The 17378-nt window shown below is 37.7% G+C and overlaps 1 protein-coding gene across 1 annotated transcript in view; it reads left to right on the forward strand.

Moving 5' to 3' along the window:
* The window catches only part of LOC131970731 (transmembrane protein 255B), a 36096-nt gene extending 23456 nt beyond the window's left edge, over positions 1-12640 (forward strand). Inside the window, exons 8-9 of the mRNA XM_059332151.1 lie at positions 8999-9088; positions 12324-12640. Of these exons, the coding sequence (XP_059188134.1) occupies positions 8999-9088; positions 12324-12470 (237 nt within the window). The 3' untranslated portion in view covers positions 12471-12640. The remainder of the gene's footprint in view (positions 1-8998; positions 9089-12323) is intronic.
* The last annotated feature ends 4738 nt before the right edge of the window (positions 12641-17378 follow it).

Genomic DNA, 17378 nt, shown 5'->3' on the forward strand with positions numbered 1-17378 from the left:
ACCTGAGAGGCATACTCGTCTTCTGACAATAAAAATTAGTCTATTTGCAATCTTAGGTTTTGTGTAAAAACCATATGTAGCATCTTACCTTTACCTGCCATGTTGTTGTCTTTCACTGTATCAAGAATAATAAAAGCCAACAATGGATACCTCCAGAATGAGAAATCAAACACATGAACTCTTTTCAAATTCCCTGGATGCTGGTTTGATCAGGTTGCGGTCAGATTGAACCGTACAGGATGGTTAAGAGCCAGGGTCTTTTTCTTTTCTTTTCTCTGGACTGCAGATCAAATTGAAATGAAAGCTAAATGCCAGATCACATAGAGCAGGCAGCACCACATATAGGACCTGTTGCACAAAGCCTGCCATGCCAGTGCAAACTGATAGCATCCTTCAACAGCGTAAATGATCAGCTGATGAGGATTAAAGTGGAAGGATGAGTGGAGCCGTGGGTTCAAAAAAGACCTGGAGTTCATTAGAAAGTCAGACATGGTTACACATCAACAAAACCATTATTCTTGTCCACTTTTAAAGCCAAATAACGTAATGTTTGAGCTATTACTTTCAATATTCTGGTCTCTGAAATTTAAGGCATCTACTTAACCCTATTCAGGCTGCATATCTAAGCATGGTCAACTATTTAGTAGACTTATAAATCTCTTATTTGGTAGCAGGAGGTTCCAGGCTAGTTCACAGCTAATAACTTAATCTCTGAACAATGCAACACAGATAGCAGACGGAGAAAAGAGATTAAAAAAATACAGTTAAATAGAACGTAACTCAAGAGATAAAGTCTTTATGAAGTAATAAAATCTCCCTTTTCTCGACTAGTCCTGTCAGGTTTTTATGGTGTCTTCAAACAAAAAATAGAATATAATGTTCTAAAGCTTTAAATCAACCCAAAATTATGTAATTTACTAATTTAAGTAACTCATAAAATTGCAGCAAGGTACATGAAAATCAAGTGCAATATTGTTCTAAAACCATCCTGTAAATTGTTCTTGTAAATGTGATCTTTCTGTAATTAAAACCTGCAGAATGGTCATTGAGATCAGTGTTGCACCGCCACCATGTACAAATGATCAGGTGGTGGCGCAATGAAAATTTTTAAAAAGGGATCTTTCAAAAAGCTGAACAGGAAACAGGGTGAATGCAAAAAACGTTATTTATTTACAAAAGAAAACTTACTAAAAAAAAAAAGCACAAAATGAAACCCGGAATTCACCTTCCAAATAAATTAAACTTAGGCAAATTAAAATCAAACATAAATAAAACTGCAGAGCAACTGCAGAGCAACGTGTTAAAATGTATAAATAAATGTATACATAATTAAGTAATAAATAATCAATTATTAATGTATGATTAACTAAATGAAAGTTGATAAAGCTGATAAATATAATTGTTCAATTAAACTATCCTTTATTCTTCCTTTTCTTCTTTTTTACTGTAAAATAGTCAACTTTTCATGTCTGACAAAACAGAAACCCCTTTTCAGCTTTGTGAGGGGGGATTTTGTGGCGTCTTCTCGTCTTTTTGTTATTTTTGTTTTTTCAACACAAACTACTGCACACACTAGAGCAGCTGTAGCTTCAAAAGCTGCTTCTCCTCCATTTTGTAAGTTTTTACTAAGAGCTTGATGGGAAAAAATGCATGGTAGGAAAAAAATACTAAAAGAATCTAGTTGTAGTCTTGTAAATAGTGACCCAAGATTCACAGCCTGTCTAAAACCTCAGTCTAAGACTAGGCTGGGACTAAAAAGTCTAAACACTTGTCTTTAGATGTGAGCAGGTGTGAGCTGGTAGTTTTCTGGGAGTCTTTTCTAAATCTTTTCAAAGTCTTCTGATGTATAGGTAGCATTACAAGAAGTAACCCAAGTATAACCCAAATGTCATCTTCTGCAGAACTATCTTACCTCTTGTCTTTCACATTGTAAGTGCCCAGCCCCTCCCTGCTGAGACCTAATCAGGAAGACCTGCATCACTCAACATGATGAAGCTGGCGAGCAGCTGAATTAACTCCATGATCACAGTCAGAACCAAAACACAAACCCATAAATAACTACAGGCATATGTCATTTATACAAATCAATTAATTTGTTCTGAACTAAGGATTAAAGAGATAGCAAAATGATGAGAATAGAACCAGGTGAAAAGGTGGAGGGAAAGGCAGCCTTTTCACTATCAGTTCATGTACCTGTTGTGCATGAGTTCAGTCTTTCAGACTGTCACCCCCCTCTGCAGTGAGAGATACCAGAGACAGGATGTGAAGTCGATAAAGTGGGTCATAAAAAAGGGGAAACACTGACAGAGCAGAAGAGTTAACCAGAACTGTCTCTGGATGTTAATACCCAGTCCATCAGTGTGGTATATCAAAAGCATTCCTTCACTTGTCCTCCTGCAGCTTCTGCTCTTAAAACCATCAAAGTCAAAGATGCCAAACTCTCCCTAAAGACTTCAAAACCATTTGATATTATCTGCTAAATAGTATTACTTATAACTTTCTCAGTGTGTTTTCAGTTCATCTATGTTCATTTAAACAATTTTATCACCTAAAATAAGTCTTTGATTGCATTTGATTGGACCAACAGACTAAAAGACACTTTTGGGTGCTTTCACAGCCCAAACTTTAGTCCATTTTAATCTAAATCTGGTGCGGTTAAATCTTTGTTGTGGTTCGTTTGGTCACTTGTGAATGATTCCAAATGAACCCTAGTTACAAGAAATAAATCCAAAACGCAGCAGATTGTGGGCGACCTGTGAGATGTACACAGAGCGACAGATGCAACACGGCTGGGAGAGGACTGACTTGGACTTCTGATGAAGTCAGATGTTTTATTGGCATTTGAGCCAAAAAACACATACAGGAGATGCTGAATAAAGTCCACAAAAACAATGCGGTTTATATAATCATTGGAGGTCAACTGGAGGAGAAAGGAGTCATGTGCATGGTAGATCAGTGCAGAGTCAAGGGGAAAACACTTTGACATGTACATTTGGCTCCATGTTGTTGACATTTTCCACCACCAACTTTCCAACCAATAACTTGCAAGTATTTTTTCAGCCCTCTGTCTTCATACATGCTCCTCTGCAAATCTTTTTTTTTTTTTAAATTGGTTCGTTTACATTTCTGCTCTGTGGAAGCAAACCAGACAAAATACAAAACGAACCAAAATGATCAACTTCATGCATTACTAGACCATCCTTGTTTTCTTCAGTTTATTGTTAACTTTAATGCCTGGTACAACTAAAGGAACATTTGTTTGGACAAATATAATGATAACAACAAAAATAGCTGATAAGAGTTGATAACAGTGCACAAGTACACTGGGTTAGCAAAAAAATAAGCAAATCTATTGGTATAATTAAGAGGATTAGTAATTTGGTAACTACAAACTGTCTTCATACACTTTATTATAGTTTAAATTATCCATATATCTTTCATATTGTAATATAGTTTGGGCAAGCACCTTTCCTACTACACTCCATAGAATTTTGTTTCTTCAGAAACATTTTGTTAGGATGGCAACCCGATCTGAGTCACATGCCTCATCTGTATCCCTTTTTCAGAAACTCCAGATACTTACTGTTCATGACATCAATATTTCTCAAATATGTGTTTTTATTTTTAAGGTTTATTCAGATCATGAAAGCTTTCCAAAGCACTTTAAGACTTATTTTAAATTTAATTCTCAGATTCACTCTTATTCAACGTGTCAATCTTTAGATCTTCATCCTCCAAGATTTCTGACATGCAGAGGTCAATTTATTGTTCAATTTAGGGGGACCAAATTGTGGAATACCTTTTCCCATCTCTGTAAAATGCTTCAAAAGATGTCTGAAAGCTCATCTAACTGCTGTTTTGAAATTCTAGTTCACACATAAATACACTTTTTTAACATGTTTATTTTTGTTTTTAATTGTTTTTGTTATTGTCATTATAACTTGTTGATGTTATACATTTGTTTTTTCTATTATCAGTTATTACTTTCTAATGAAATTTTAGGTGGAGGCTTTAAATAAGCCCATCTAGGTTTTCTGCCTCTCCCTGCACTTTGCATTATATGTTATCTTTGTCATTTTATGTAATTCTAACTGTGCAAATAAAATAAAACCTAAAAAACCTAATTTAGTTATCATTAAATTTGTCCAAACAAATGTACCTTTAGTTCTACCAAGCATTAAAATGAACAAGAAATTGAAGAAAAAGGGTGGTCTAATAATTTTTTCCATGACTGTATTTGAAACGCCAAAGACAACATTTTTGTGGTCTATGAAGATCCCATTGAGCTTCATGCTTCCAGAGAATCAGCTCAGTGATCCTAAATGCTGCAGGAAATGATTGCCAACACCGCCTCCGTCCTGCTGTCATCTTCCTATTATGTCATGCAGAAAGTCTTCTTTTTATAAATAACATTATCAGCCATGTAATCATCTGTCATCATCCTTTCAGATATTCCTCCTCTTAAATCTTACATGATTATCATCATATCGTATTGTTGATCACTCAATTGTGTAAAACTTGAACTATCAGTCCCAGACATCTCCAGATCTGTGGGAGTGGCAAACACTTACTTATTTTCTACATACCTATGGGATGATTAGACATGTTTACATTATACTTTTTTAGAAAAAAATGTTTTATATGTTTTAATCTTCCTATCTTACTGCAATAGATTATATAATAAAACAGGGAGGTTAACAGTTTGTAAAATTAATAGATTTGAAGCTTCCTCAAGGTTTGGTTTCTTCACACAGACCACCCAATATGGAGACCAGAACACTGAGGCCCAAATGTATCCATAAATGTGTGCTGCGTCACTAAAATGACCCAGTGACACTTAACTGTGTGCAAATCTGCCTAATAGTATTAATGGTATGTGGGACTTTGAAAAGCAACTCCCTTTATTATTTACTGTGTGGTCAGACTTGTTGGATCACAGCTTGAGTTTTATTTGATTTTAATTGATTCATTACCAGTTATTAAGAAGGTTTAAATGGACCTACATGCAACAAAAACGTGTAGATGACACATTTGTGGAAAAAATCAGAGTCACATATTTAACAGATGGAGCTCTGTGTTGGTTCTGTGCAATAGCAGAGGAGTGTGTGTGCTTCACCCCACTTGGCTGTGAAACGCACCACAAACCAGCAAACCCAATCCCATGTGTCACACTCTGCACAGCACCATTATCACTTCATCAGGAGATCAACGGTTGCCTTCATGTGTGACTGTGCCGTTCTTTCACTGGAGTGGCTTTTCTTTTTCTTCTCTTTTTTAAGCTTTTGCTTAATTTGGTTTTGTTATACTTTGTGGGTTCTGTTTCAGTAAACTTTTTGTTCATAAATGACACTGCTTCTTCAACATTCCTTTTAAAGTTTTATTTAAACAGTGATAGTTGTGGGATGTCATTATGTTACCAGACTACAATCAATTCAGTCTGATCTAGCCACGATTAAACAGATTAACAGAGTTTAGACTCTTGATAAGAAATAACTGAAGATGTTTTCTTTTTAACAAACTGTAACTGTGATTGTGGTTCATTTTGTGTTAGTATCAACTTACAGACCAATGCCAAATTTCACATTATTTTTATAATGTTTAGCCACTGACTTAAAGCTTTTAATTATTTATTGACATTATCAAGAACAAGAAAAGAAAATTTTGAGGAAACAATTTAAGTCAATGTACTATATTTAGTTTTTTGTTACTTTTTATTTTTTTTAGGTTTTTTTTTTTTAGACTTTGCTTTTAATACTGGTTTCTTTAATAGTTTTGTCTAGTGATAACTTACTGGCTTGTAACCTTGTGATTAATTGACACTTATACATATACATGAATATATTATTATATTCATTTTATTAGATGAAAACACATGTGTACACACACACACACACACACACACATATATATGCTTCATGGAGGAGCAGCAAAAGTTTGATAGCTGGAGAGGAGAGTTTATTCAAGAGAGGAGCTTCTTTCACTGAAACGGAGCAAGTCTGGAGGACACCATCACCCTATTCCAGCTGAGTTGAAGAGGTGTTTTCGTGGTTGCCGTGCTGGTGCAAAAGTTAAGGCTCGGAAATGGAGATATAAGCCTTTTCTGCTGTCAGTCATCATGGGGAATGTCAACTCTCTGCCCAACAAGACTGATGAACTGGAGATGCTGGTGAAGACTCAGAAAGTATACCGTGAGTGTAGTCTCTTGTGTTTTACTGAAACGTGGTTGAATCAAAACATCTCAGGCTCCAATGTGGATCTACCTGCCTTCACTCTCATAAGATCAGACAGAGATGCTAAAGCTAGTGGCAAGAAAAAAAGGTGGGGGCTTGGCTTTATTTGTGAACCAGAGATGGTGCAGTCCTGCACATGTTACTGTCAAGGAGAAGATGTGCTGTCCAGACATTGAATTATTGGCAGTTAGTATGAAACCATATCATGTACCGAGAGAGTTCAGTCATATCATAAAAATACTTGTGTACATTCCATCCAAGGCAACTGCTAAAGTTCCATGTGAAGTTCTACATGACCTCGTTGCTAGGATACAGACTAAACACCCAGAGGCATTCTTGATAATATCAGGGGATTTCAATCATGTTTCCCTCACCTCCCACCTGACTGGATTTACACAGTTCATTAATTGTCCCACAAGAGGAAATAAAACCCTTGATCTGCTGTATGCTAATGTCAAACAAGCTTACAGAATTACTGCCATGCCCCCAATAGGACAATCGGACCACAACTTAATTCTTCTGGAGACTTGTTACAAACCCTGTGTGTGGAGGCAGCCTGCATCTAAATTCACATTCAGGAAATGGACACCAGAGGCAACTGAGGCTCTAAAGGACTGCTTCGAATGTACATACTGGAATGTGTTGCTGGAAACAGAGGAGAACAGTATGGACATTGACAGATTGCCTTACTGATTACATCAACTTCTGTGGAGATACAGTCATACCCACTAGTTTCCACAATAAAAAACCTTGGATTACTAGTACAATATAAATTGAAAAAGAGATTAAAGATGGCAAAGATGGAATACAAGAAGAAACTGGAGAGAAATCTACAGAACAGCAACATCTGTGAAATGTGGAGAGGAATCAACACCATCTCTGGTTACAACAGCAAGAAAAGACAGCCAGTGGCGGGTGATGTAGAAAGAGCTAATGAAGTCAACCAGTTCTTCAATAGATTCAATACAGCGGCCTCACCCAATGCCAATGCTCCTCCTCCTCCTCGTCCTCCTCCTCAACATGTATACATCTCCAAAGCAGCATCCACCCCCCCTCTTACACCTGAGCCTCCACCCTTGTCTGTCACAGAGACGGGGGTGAGGTTGGAACTGGGAAGACTTTGCTCTGGGAAGGCTGCTGGTCCAGATGGTGTGTGTCCAAGGCTGCTCAAGGACTGTGCTGCCCAACTGTGTCAACCTCTCCACAAGATCTTCAACCTCAGTCTACAATTGGGGCGAGTGCCGGCACTGTGGAAGATTTCCTGTGTTGTGTCGGTACCAAAAATAAAATGTCCAGCTGAACTTAATGACTACAGACCAGTAGCCCTCACTTCTCACATCATGAAGACCTTGGAGCGGCTGACTCTACGCCTACTGAGAGCTGAAGTCAAAGACAAACTCGCCCCCCTGCAGTTTGCATACAAACAACTCATCAGAGTGAACGATGCTGTCCTCTACATGCTTCACCGAGCCCTTGCTCATCTGGAGGAAACTGGTGCTTATGTGAGAATCATGTTCTTTGATTTTTCAAGCGCATTCAACACCATCAAACCCATCATACTAAAAAAAAAGTTCACAGAGATGGGAGTGGATCTTTCCTTCATCTCCTGGATCACAGATTACCTGACAGGAAGACCCCAGTATGTCAGGTTGGGGAACTGGCTCTGTGGTTGGAGCCAGGTTGGAGCCAGGTTGGACACACTGGAGGAGGTGGTGGAGAGATGCACTGTCAAGATGTTCGAGGCCATCTTGAAATACCCGGATCATCCACTACACAAAACCTTTATGGACCAAAAAAACAGCAGTGGACGGCTCCTCTCTCTCCATTGCAGGACGGAGAGATTCAAAAGATCCTTCGCTCCTACAGCCATCAGACTGTCTCATTCTTCAAGATATTCTACCAGACTAACTGAATTTCCCCTTGGGGATGAATGAAGTAATTTTGACTGATTTGATTTGATATATAATACATGTTCTCCCTTGTATTTCCTCTTTTTTCTATATATAGTTTCAATTATTTTTTATTTATTTTTGTTGTGATGGACTGTGTTTTGTAGGCTGCTGTATTACTAGTAACTCTTACATTGGCCTTATGTTTATACTATAATATTAATACATCAAAACAGCAATAGTCTATCGAAAACTGGGGATGTCTAAGCGACCAACCCATTTAAGATTACCCATACTAACATTAAGTCATTCAATTTTACAGAGAAACACCTCAGATTTTAAACCAAATTCAGGGGGATTTAAGTTAAGCTAAAGAGTAATTAGTCCTAGAGCTTTTTCTATCTAAATAACTATTGAGTGCTATAAATAGCAAATTCCTTGACATCGATGTCTCTAACTGAACTGATTCAACAGATTAAAGTTGTCTCTGTCCAGTTTTCAGGAATCCAAGCTACAAGATCACATTAAGATTTGTTCAGACTGGCCTGTTCATTTGGGAGCTGAGACATTTTTGACCGGGACAACCCGTGCTGCATTTCATGGCCAAAACAATGTTGTAATCACAGAGTTCTACGAGTTTATCATCGGCCATCTTAATCATCTGTAATGGCTAAATGTGACTCCCTCATTTTTGTCATGTGTGCACGTCACATCAGAACACGTGCTTATTGTAACCGCAATAATCGTGGTATTTTATTCTATTGTATTTTATTGTACTTAAATACCGGACTGCTGTGACAACCAAATTTCCCTTCAGGGATGAATAAAGTAATCTATCTATCTAACAGTGTGGGTGTGTTTTGTCTTTGTGTGTTTCAGAGGAGCAGCAGCCCTGAGACCTCAGCTTCTCTCCCGACAGCTCCTCTTCTGATGAACGGCAGCACATGCACAGTTCACCAGCTCCACCCAGTCAGTGTTCGGCCAACACACACACACACACACACACACACACACACACACACACACACACACACACACACTCACACACACACTAACACACACACACACACACACACACGTCTGCAAAAGATACATTTACATGCTCTTCATTCATCTTCATTTTTGTAGTCACGCAAGCAACCCAAACCTCCTCACCTCCACCCAGTGGTGGAAGAAGTATGCAGATCTCTTACTTATGTAAAAGTACTAATACCACACTGTGAAATGACTCCACTACAAGTAACTTCAGTAAGCAAAACTTATTGAAGTAAAGGTACAAAAGTATCAGCATCAAAATGTACTTAAAGTATCAAAAGTAAAAGTACTCGTTATGCAGAATGAGCACACTCAGATTTTTTTATACGTTCTAAATATATAATGAGATAATTTCTTTGATGCATTTTTGTAAGCAGCGTTTTGAGTTTGTAAAGATATGGGGCTCATTTTAACTACTTTATATACTGTTATGAGGTTTAATTTAAAAATGAAAAAAAAAAGCATATCACTTTAAATTGATAATATTTTTTATGGTAAATCTTGACCAGAAAAGTAACTAAAGCTGTCAGCTAAATGTAGTGGAGTAAAAAGTTCAATATCAATGTAATGAAGTAGAAGTATAAAGTTACATAAAATGGAAACACTTAAGTAAAGTAAAGTATCTTAAAATATACTTAAGTACAGTACTTGAGTAAATATACTTAGTTACATTCCACCACTGCCTCCACCCAATATCCCTCCATTAGACAGAGCACAGCACTGCTGTTGCTGGTAGTGTAATGTGAACGAGCAGGATCATGTGTTTGCCTGCAGGACTGCGAGCACGACCCTCAACATCCCTTATTAATGATTAATGGGCCGTAAGACTCCAGTGGTGGAGTCCGCCTTTTTTCCACTCTGATTTCAAATTGCAATCATACGCACCATTGACAAACCACCGACGCTATTACCACAACAACCATGCCTAATGTCAAATCGACCAGAACTAAATCTTAAAAGTAAAACTTTTTCAACTTAGACCTTATTTACAAGGTTTTTTGTGTCTATGTGAGAGCAACTTTGGAACTTCTTCCAGTATTTGGCAGCAAAATAAGCAGCGTGGGCAATGCACAGCGTCACTGACAAATCTTGTTTGTACCAGTTTCAGATTGTTCTCATAAATGTCATAAAGAGCCCTGTCCATAAAACATTATAGACAGGACCCTCAAGAGAAATACAACTCTTTTATTTAACCTTAAGTGCTCTCTCAGAACACTAATATGAACAATCTGAGCCTGTCGGTGCTAAAAACAAGCACTACAGTGGACTTAATGTTAAATTCATGCACCAGTTTCAAAAGTAATTGTTGCTATTAGTCACTTATCAAAATAAGGTCCAGATTTAAAAATACTAAGGTATACCTTTAAGAATTACAGCTTTGAAAATACACTTACACAATGTTTATTGAAATAGAATTAAATGTGGTTGTTAGATCTGAAGGAGACACACTTTTTGTTGAAGTAAGAAACAATGAATGGAAGAAAAAAAACGTTTTTGTTTTTGTTTCAATGAAACTCTCCACACTGACCACCCACATCTTAGCAACTTATTCAGTCGTGGCATTTCAGTCTTCATGTGTTTAATGAAGCCACACGCTCTGCACCAGGAACACAGTTATTAATCAAAACAATAAACCAGCTGCTGCTGGAGTTTCTGGAGTTCACATCAACTGAAACTAATTGAAGGGAGTGTGAAAGTCTATTCTGAGTCCAAAAAGAAAGATGTGGGTTGTTTTTCAAGCTTTAAATATAAAGATCATTCATTCATTATCCTTAACCGCTTATCTGCAATCGGGTTGTGGGGGGCTGGAGCCAATCCCAGCTGAAATTGGGCAAGAGGTGGGGTACACCCCGGACAGATCGCCAGATTATCGCAGGGCTGACATATAGAGACAGACAATCACACTCTCATTCACACCTACGGGCAATTTAGAGTCCCCAATTGAACCTAAGTGCATGTTTTTGGACTGTGGGAGGAAGCCGGAGTACCCGGTGAGAACCCACGCTGACACGGGGAGAACATGCAAACTCCACACAGAAGAGCCGCAGCGGCGAACCGGCGACCCTCTAGCTGTGAGGCGAGAGCGCTAACCACTACACCACCGTGTAGCCATATAAAGAACATAATAGTGTAAATCTAAGATCAACTTTGTAATGACTTACGACAAATTTCAGTGTTTAACTAGAACATTCCTAAACAAATTTTGAGTGTGCTTGACTCTGGCCCATGACTCTTATTATTGACAGTGCAGAGTAGTTTACGGTATATTATATCTACCGTTGCTGAGGTATGTGATAGATCAAGCTTTCAACATGTTTGTCTGTCTGTCCTGTCTGTCTGTGTCTGTGTGGCCGCCACCAATCAGAGCAGAGCAATCAACCACAGCTGCTCCTCCTTTGACATTTGACGCCACTGAGAGAGAGAGAAAAAAGGTGGAAGTTCCCCTCGAACAGGAAGCATTTGTGGCCAAACTGTAGTCCCTATCAGTGATCCAGTGATCTTCACTTTGAGCATCCTGAGTTCTTCTTGAACGTTTACATATGTTTTCTGTGAAGAAAAATGAAGATATTGTCTTTTTAGAGCAATCAGAAGAAACTGGTACCTCTATGAGGCTGTGGGTGTGTGTTGGTGGTGCACCTGTGCGTCCTACACCCAAGCTATAACTCTGACAGCTTTAGCAGACCATTGTGAGGGAGAAGATGAGTTTTCCTACGTTTTTTATGGATAAATTATTTCTGTAGAGTGGCATCTGTGGCCTCGAGCGCAGTTTCCAAATTTATTTTTTGACAAATTTTTCTCTCCCTCTCCACTCTAGCGATGATGTCATCCACTCTAGCCTCTCCATAGGGTAACATTGGGGGGATATTTTGGCGTGTTTTTTCCTGAATAATTTGAAAACCGTTTGCCGAAACCCTTAGAAAAGTCAAAGCACACTTGTCATGGCCGAGCCGGTCAATTTGATACCTTTTTAGCGTATTTGCGACCTAAACTAAACAAAAAACACAAACAAAAAAGGAAGAAACAGAAGAATAAATAGGATTAAGCCTGGTGAATAGTATATAGTGTGCTCTTACAAGCACACTCAATTGACACAGAAGACACATGATTTGAGGTCTGTGGTCAGAATCTGTCTTTGTCTCCTCTGTCCTGTCCTGTCCTACTCATCCAGGGAGCCTCGATGTATTTCCCTCCAGCTGAAGGGACGGCTGTCTCACACAGTTTTCCTCCGTCATCATCGTCCATCGAGTCCAACCCTCCTCCCTTCGCCCCGCTGACCAGCCTGCTGCCCTACAAGGTCAACGGCGTCTCAGCATGAGCCCCGGCAGCAGCATTTCACCAGAACACGACCAGAAAACATAACTCACAAACATCAGTGTAAAATCATTGTGGCCTATATATTAGTGAAGTTCCTGAATCTGAATATGTAATGTGATAGATGGAGGCATACAGTCATTGAAAAAATGACCAGACCAGCTGATATCTTGACATTTTCCATGGTTTTCTTGATAATAACCAAAATCGTTCAAGAAAACCATGAAAAATGTCTAGACGTCAGCTCTTAAATTAAACTCTTATGAGGTATTTTTGTTGTTTTCATTATATTTGTCCAAACAAATTTACCTTTAGTTGTACCAGGCATTAAAATGAACAAGAAACTGAAGAAAACAAGGGTGGTCTAATAACTTTTTCCATGACTGTATATTTATTCCAGCCAAAAACATGATGACATTCAGTCAGTTTACAAACAGTAAATGATGAATAAATTCCTTCATGATGTGCCTTAAAAACCTCAATACAGTGGCATTCTCACACAGCCAAACTTAGTGTGACACACACATTGTTTTTAATGAATATTAGGTTTGTGTTTTGAAGTTTTATTTATGCCCTATACGTTTTATTTATGCCCTATAAAGCCTCTGAATGCATGATTTACAGATAATGTTTTTTTACTAACTGTTTTCTTGTATAGTACATTTTGTTTCACCTCATATGGAACTTTTCATAATGTGTCTTTCTCATTACATTGACCAAATAAATGAACTATTACACCAGATTAGTTGGGTAATTTGAGTGGTGGATAAAATGAAATTGAAAAGTAATCTCAGCTGTGGCCTCATCACCTCTCACCGGAGATCCTCTACCCTTCTTCCACCTGCACTTCATCTCCTCGTTAGTTTGGTTTATTTTTAAATCCTGTTTTCCAGGTCAGTCTCTGTTTGCCTGCCGTGATTAACCCTTTGGAATTTTGGTCTATTTCATCCTGTCTGTTTAAACCACTAAAGAAAGGTTTACCATGCTATGCTGGGTTTTTTTTCCAGCATAACTTCACCTATATGACCTGATCATTATTGATTCACTTTGACTTACTGGATCAACATTATGAACCCAATTGAAACACACACAAAAAAACCCATTGTAACATTTTTAATATCAAGTTTTTGTTACTTTCAGAACACAATCATGAAGAATGGATGAATGAGTATGAAGACTTAAATGTTGGTTCCAAATCTTACATCTAAGAGGTAAACTGAGGAGAACATTTGGTTCTACATTTTTCTACTAAATATATTTGACCTTATCTCCGGTTTTACTTGCTCTATCATCAAACACAAACTGGCCTCATGGAGTTTGAAGCAGAACTTTAAAGGGAGGCTGACGGCAGGAAACACGCTGCTGAAAGTTTTACAGCAGGATGTCATGAAGAAGTCATGTGCTGATTTTGTGATGTGATTTTGTTCAGAGGGTTTTAAAACCTACGTCTTCAAGTTCTAGTGTCCACCTGCTCTACTCTCCCATCTTGTTCTCATGAGACGTTTCAGTTGAAATTTTGAATTCCAGAATAAATTGTATAAACCAACACCAACCCATCTTAAAAAACAACACAGTTGATGTTTCTGTCTTTGATTGGAAACAAATATCCACATGTGCTCGTTTGATGCATTTTCTGCAACACTGTGTGCTTAAAATTTATGTGGAAGCATGTGTGGCATAAAACATGGCAAAGCCTGAGGAGTGTGAGGTAGGTCTGGCAACAGCAGGCTGGACTGCCAGTACGCCAGCTCTGTGGGGGTTACAGCGAACTTTTCCTCTGTAAAACACTCCTCAGAGGTCTGGACTTACAGTCAAAGAGGATGAGGAATATAGGAAAATGATCAGCATGTATTCTCCCCTACAAAGCCAGTAACTACATTTTGGGTTGAAATTGAGTAATAACTAAAAATGAACTCCTTGATGTCTATTTTATCTTGTGACAAAGTCTTGGATTTCAATTTTGCTTTAATTAAGAGAAATAATGATACTACAAAATTCAACTCAGTAATTGCATTTACCACAGTCTGCTTTGGATATATATACATATTTTAACAAAAAACCGTGTAGTCTTGTTTTTCTTCATTGTGTTGAATAGTGAAGACAAGAATAATAGAAATTATAAGTTTATTTGATAGGGAAATTATTCTCTGGATAGTGATTAAGTAAAAAGTGAGATAAAATTATATTAAGACCAAAATATAACATTGCTTTATAATATTAAGTCTAAAATACACACACATATTTGAATAGGGTTGTTACACACTTTTAAACACACTTCTAACAAAAACAATTTGAAAATGTTTATTCACTGAAAACAAAATATAAAAGATGAAAAAGACAACATTTTAGTTACTACATTTTTGGGGTCAAAGGTCAAATAAATCATGATTTGTGAGCATAAGAATTACATCACCAATAAATGTAGAAACAAGTGACCTATCTATAACCCATTGGGCTGGCCAGTTAAAAAATTTTAAAAGCAATTACTTTCAAGCAGTTTTTCCTCAGTTTTGTCTTTGTAGGGCAGTGTTGGCTACATTTAATACATCTTAACTAATCGCCATGAGAAGACGAAAGAGGACATTACTTCAGGTCAAATTTCTGCAGAGACAGACAGAGAGAGACTCTGTGGTCTGCAGACTAATGCTACCTATACACCAGAAGACTTTGAAAAGATTTGGAAAGACTCCTGCAAGACCATAAGCTCACACCTGCTGACATCTAAAGACAAGTGTTTAGAGTTTTTTGTCTCAGACTGAGATTCTACAAAGACTGTGTATCTTGCAGGGTCACTATTTTCCTACCATGCAATTTGTGTGTGTGTAGTGGTTTGTGTTGAAAAAAAAAACAACAACAAAAGGAAGAGGAGAAGATGCCACAAAATGCCCCCTCACAAAGCTGAAAAAGGGTTTCTGTTTTGACATGAAAAGTTGACTATTTTACAGTAAAAATAGATATAAGGAAGAATAAAGGAAAGGAAACTGTAGAAAAGAATTCATGATATACATTATGTCCTATTTGATTATAATTTGTTTAATTGAATAATTATACTTATCAGCTCTATCAACTTTCATAAATTGAATCATACATTCATCATCAATTATTTATTACTTATTTATGTATACATTTATTTATACATTTTAACTGGGTCTGCTTACTGTTTACTTTACTAAGAAACAGCGTCCCCCCAAAATCCCGCTTGTGGCCGTAAATATATGACATCACTATATTTTTATTTAGGACTGAGCATACTAGCATTATTGTGATGTTACTTTTTCCTTTAGAAGTGATTTTACTGCCCGGTCTGGAACCGCTCATCTATTGGTTGTTGATTGTGTTACATCACTGCGACTTGTGATAATATCAAACACGTTTGATATGATGGCAAACCCAAGACTAGGAAAAGACTGATATGAAACAGCACCGATTACTACCTTACACTTAACGATGGAGATGACGGGAGCGCTGTGACTCCAGTAAAACTCCTAGATTTACTAAAGACTTTCAGTTTTTAGTCTGGGACTGTGAAAATCTTTTGGTGTAAGCCCAGCATAACACAGTTGTCCTTTATAATAAAGAGGGTCAGATGGTCGGTTAGAATAAAAGTAAAAAAATTATTGTGGCTTCACTGAGAATGTGAAGTCCGTGATGCTGCCAGACCGCCGTGAACATGATGAAGTCACAGAGAAGCAGCAGGGCACCAATGAGGTTCAGATAAATACCATCTCAGTTAGGATTCACACAATTTATTGTTTCAGGACTGATCCTGAAGCAACAAAGGTCCACAGGCACACATAAAATCTACATAGCTGCACTCTTCTATTTTAGTTGTTTGTTTGTGCTATGGATAACCCGACCCTTTAAGCCACGTCATGTAGCTGTAGGGGTAAGGGGAACAGGAAGTTCATGAATAGGAAGTGGAAGCACATGCATCAGTCCAGGGTTAATCCTCAACATGTCACGTGTGATTTTAAACTTGAACATCTCTGAGCATCTGTTTCCCTTCACAGATGAAGCTTTGTACTCTTGTAACGTGAAGACATCTCATGCTGTGGTATACATTTGACCCTTAAAACACAAATATTTCCCTGCAGCTTGTGTTGCCACATGTAACAGTGCTGACAGTGACGGATGAGAACCAAGCAGAGGTTAAAGCACCAGGCCAGCTCTCTAATTAGTGACCACCCCCACACCAAAGCCCACTCTGGTCTCTTAATAAAGGGTACAATCCAGAGAGGAGGAGAGGATCAAAAAATGCTGGATTAATAGTAAATTCAGGCATTAATGTAACCATACAGTGTGGTGGAAGTCTAAATAATATAGCACATGATGTTCAGTGGTTGATTCTGTCCATATGCACTCTGATTCTACATCATCTTTCATTTCAACTCAGTTGCTCTCCATGATGTTTCTTCCATTTTGTCCCTGGTAACGGGGGTCTTTTTTTATCCAAAGCGAGGGACAGAAGGACAGAGGGTGTCCTATGCCAGACCCATGTTGTCTGTCTCCCTGTGTGTTGTTCCCCCTCTTGTGTTCTCCCCTCCTAAAACAGTGTTTAATAAACAGTGTTTATCAGACAAAATTTAAGAAGATTTGGTATTCATGAAGAAATTCTTATCTTTTCTTTACTTTTTAACTAACTTAACTTTCTTCTTAAGTTTTTTCCAAAGATAGAACTTGAGAACAAATGAGATTCTTGAAAACAAAGTTCTTATATTTCTTCTCAAATGTCTTCACAACTTTAAGAGAAGCCCTCAGCAGTCTTAAAACAGCTACAGTGAAGAGATAAGTCTTGATTTGTATTTACTTGAACACATTTGTATGCCATTTATTTGATTTCCTTAATATTTAGTTTAGCCCTAAGCAATATGTTAACAAATTTTGTAGATTGAAGTTGGTCAGGGTAGTTTTT

This window comes from Centropristis striata, chromosome 4 (genome assembly GCF_030273125.1).
Source record: "Centropristis striata isolate RG_2023a ecotype Rhode Island chromosome 4, C.striata_1.0, whole genome shotgun sequence".
In the NCBI taxonomy this organism is placed as follows: Eukaryota; Metazoa; Chordata; class Actinopteri; order Perciformes; family Serranidae; genus Centropristis; species Centropristis striata.